The sequence below is a fragment of the Bison bison genome, unplaced genomic scaffold (assembly GCF_000754665.1).
Source record: "Bison bison bison isolate TAMUID 2011002044 unplaced genomic scaffold, Bison_UMD1.0 scf7180017864462, whole genome shotgun sequence".
In the NCBI taxonomy this organism is placed as follows: domain Eukaryota; kingdom Metazoa; phylum Chordata; class Mammalia; order Artiodactyla; family Bovidae; genus Bison; species Bison bison.
This window is the reverse complement of record NW_011495024.1, coordinates 2401059-2403316: the sequence shown is the minus strand read 5'-3', so window position 1 is coordinate 2403316 and position 2258 is coordinate 2401059. Positions and strand designations below refer to the sequence as shown.

At 48.7% G+C, this 2258-nt stretch overlaps 1 protein-coding gene across 2 annotated transcripts in view; it reads left to right on the top strand.

Annotated features, from left to right (window-relative positions):
* Positions 1-2258, top strand: part of NID1 (nidogen 1) — a 99051-nt gene that overhangs the window by 66477 nt on the left and 30316 nt on the right. For both annotated transcript variants that reach the window (XM_010860106.1, XM_010860105.1), the window contains exon 11: positions 1460-1609. In XM_010860106.1, coding sequence (XP_010858408.1) covers positions 1460-1609 — 150 coding nt within the window. The remainder of the gene's footprint in view (positions 1-1459; positions 1610-2258) is intronic.

Below are 2258 nucleotides of genomic sequence, written 5' to 3'. Positions count from 1 at the left end.
AGTGATGCTTTCTAAGGCCCACTTGACTTCACATTCCAGGATGTCTGGCTCTAGGTGAGTGATCATACCATTGCGATTATCTTGGTCGTGAAGATCTTTTCCATCCCTATTACTACTACTGCTACTGCTGGGGAGGCTGGTAGTATTTTGCTGGTATATTTCAGTCTTTAAAGAAAACCCCCAATATCCTGTCATCTAACTAGAGTTACTAGTTTTTTATGCACATTATATGCATAATATATATCTGACATATAAGGGCAATTTTTTTAATACAAATACAAAGCTGTTACCATACCTAACAAAATGAACAATTTCTTAACATGATTGAATACCCAGTCCATATTCAAGTTTCCTTGATTATTTCAAGCATTTTTTATTGAGTTAGTTCATCTCAACCCTTGACTGTCATCTTGAGGCAAGAGTACAAGCTGGAGTCTGATTGTCTAGCCTCTGTGTCACATGCCTGCTTCCTGAGTCCTCATCCTAGGAGTCTTGTTATCAGGACCCTTTAGAAAATAATAAACCCATCTCCTGGACCTGTCTGTGCTTGAAAAGCTAGAAGTCATTCCTGTTCTACAGAGGAAGAAAGTGCAACTCTGGAAAGTTAGTAGGATTTATCCAAAGTCACATAGTGGACTCATATGCACCTGGTTGAAACCCAGGGCTTCCCTCCCCAGAGCCCTGCAGTCATTCCACTCTCCCTGTCTCACTTCCTGGGAGTTGATTTCTCCTTCCTTGGTGGGAAGTTGGGTGACTTTGACTTTGGCATTCATAATAAATATTCCTCCCACCTAGTGAGCCAAGGGCTTCCCAGGTGGCTCAGTGGTGAAGAACCCGCCTGCCAATGCAGGAGACGTAAGAGACACAGGTTCGATCCCTGGGTCAGGAAGACCCCCTGGAGGAGGTCATGGCTACCCACTCCAATATTCTTGCCTGGAGAATCCCATGGACAGAGGAGCCTGGTGGGCTACAGTCCACAGGGTCACAAAGAGTCGGGCGAGACTGAAGTGACTTCAGGCACGGACAGTGAGCCAAAGTCAAAAATACTGTGTGGCAGTCTCAGACCCTCAGGCCCAAACGCTCCACCAACAGTTACACAGGAAGCGTGTCTGCCTGCAGCGGTTCACCTCCACATCCGGATGAAGCGGGAATCGGGTTCCGGTCACTGGGTGTGGAGAGTGGCCTGAGACAGAGCCCTGGGTTGAAGTTGAGGTCGGAAGCCAGGCTGTATGACCCACTGTGGGGTCAGTCTGTGCACGCTTAGCAGAGGTGGGATCAGGGGAGGAAACAAAGGAGAGCAGGGACAGCACCCCGCTGTGAGCAGGGATGAGCCTGAAGGGACGTCCGGGAGGCTGGGCCCCAGGCACAGTCTCCAGCTCATTGGATTACACTGCTTGGAAGGCCTGGGGACTGCTTAGGGGACTCACCTAAACACTGTGTGTTAACTTTCTGTCTGAAGCTGCCGTGGGCCTGCGCCCCGTCAACCACTGCGAGACTGGCCTTCACGACTGTGACATCCCCCAGCGGGCCCGGTGCATCTACATGGGCGGCTCCTCCTACACCTGCTCCTGCCTCCCAGGCTTCTCTGGGGATGGCCGAGCCTGCCAAGGTGCGTGGTTGCTCTGACTTTCCTTTCTGTGAGACCTGAAACAATTCCCCAGGTGATGCTTATCATATGCTAGTTACTCACCCACCTCTGAATCCAAGAGAATTATTCTCTCTAGGAAACAGCAACCCACTCCAGTATTCTTGCCTGGGAAATCCCATGGCCAGAGGACCCTGGCAGGCTACAGTCCATGGGGTCACAAACACAACTTAGCAACTAAACAACAACAAAATCTGTCAACTCTATTGAGTAAACAGGCTGCATTTTGTGTCTCTGGTAGTTTGAATTATGCATTTTATTTGGGGAGCTGTGTCTTGTTGGAGAAGACACCTGTTCTCCCTGTACTATTTGTTCCATGTCACTTGCTTGTTCAGGCATAATTAAACGCCTGCTGTCTGCTAGGGACTAAGGAGATTGTTTGTCTTTCATGAAAAGACTAACAATGCTTACACACATGTAACTTAAAGTCCAGCCTTTTATTCACTAAGATATATACAGTTGTTCCGGAGAAGGCAATGGCAGCCCACTCGAGTACTCTTGCCTGGAAAATCCCATGGATGGAGGAGCCTGGAAGGGTCAGACACGACTGAGCGACTTCACTTTCACTTTTCACTTTCATGCATTGGAGAAGAAAATGGCAACCCACTCCAGT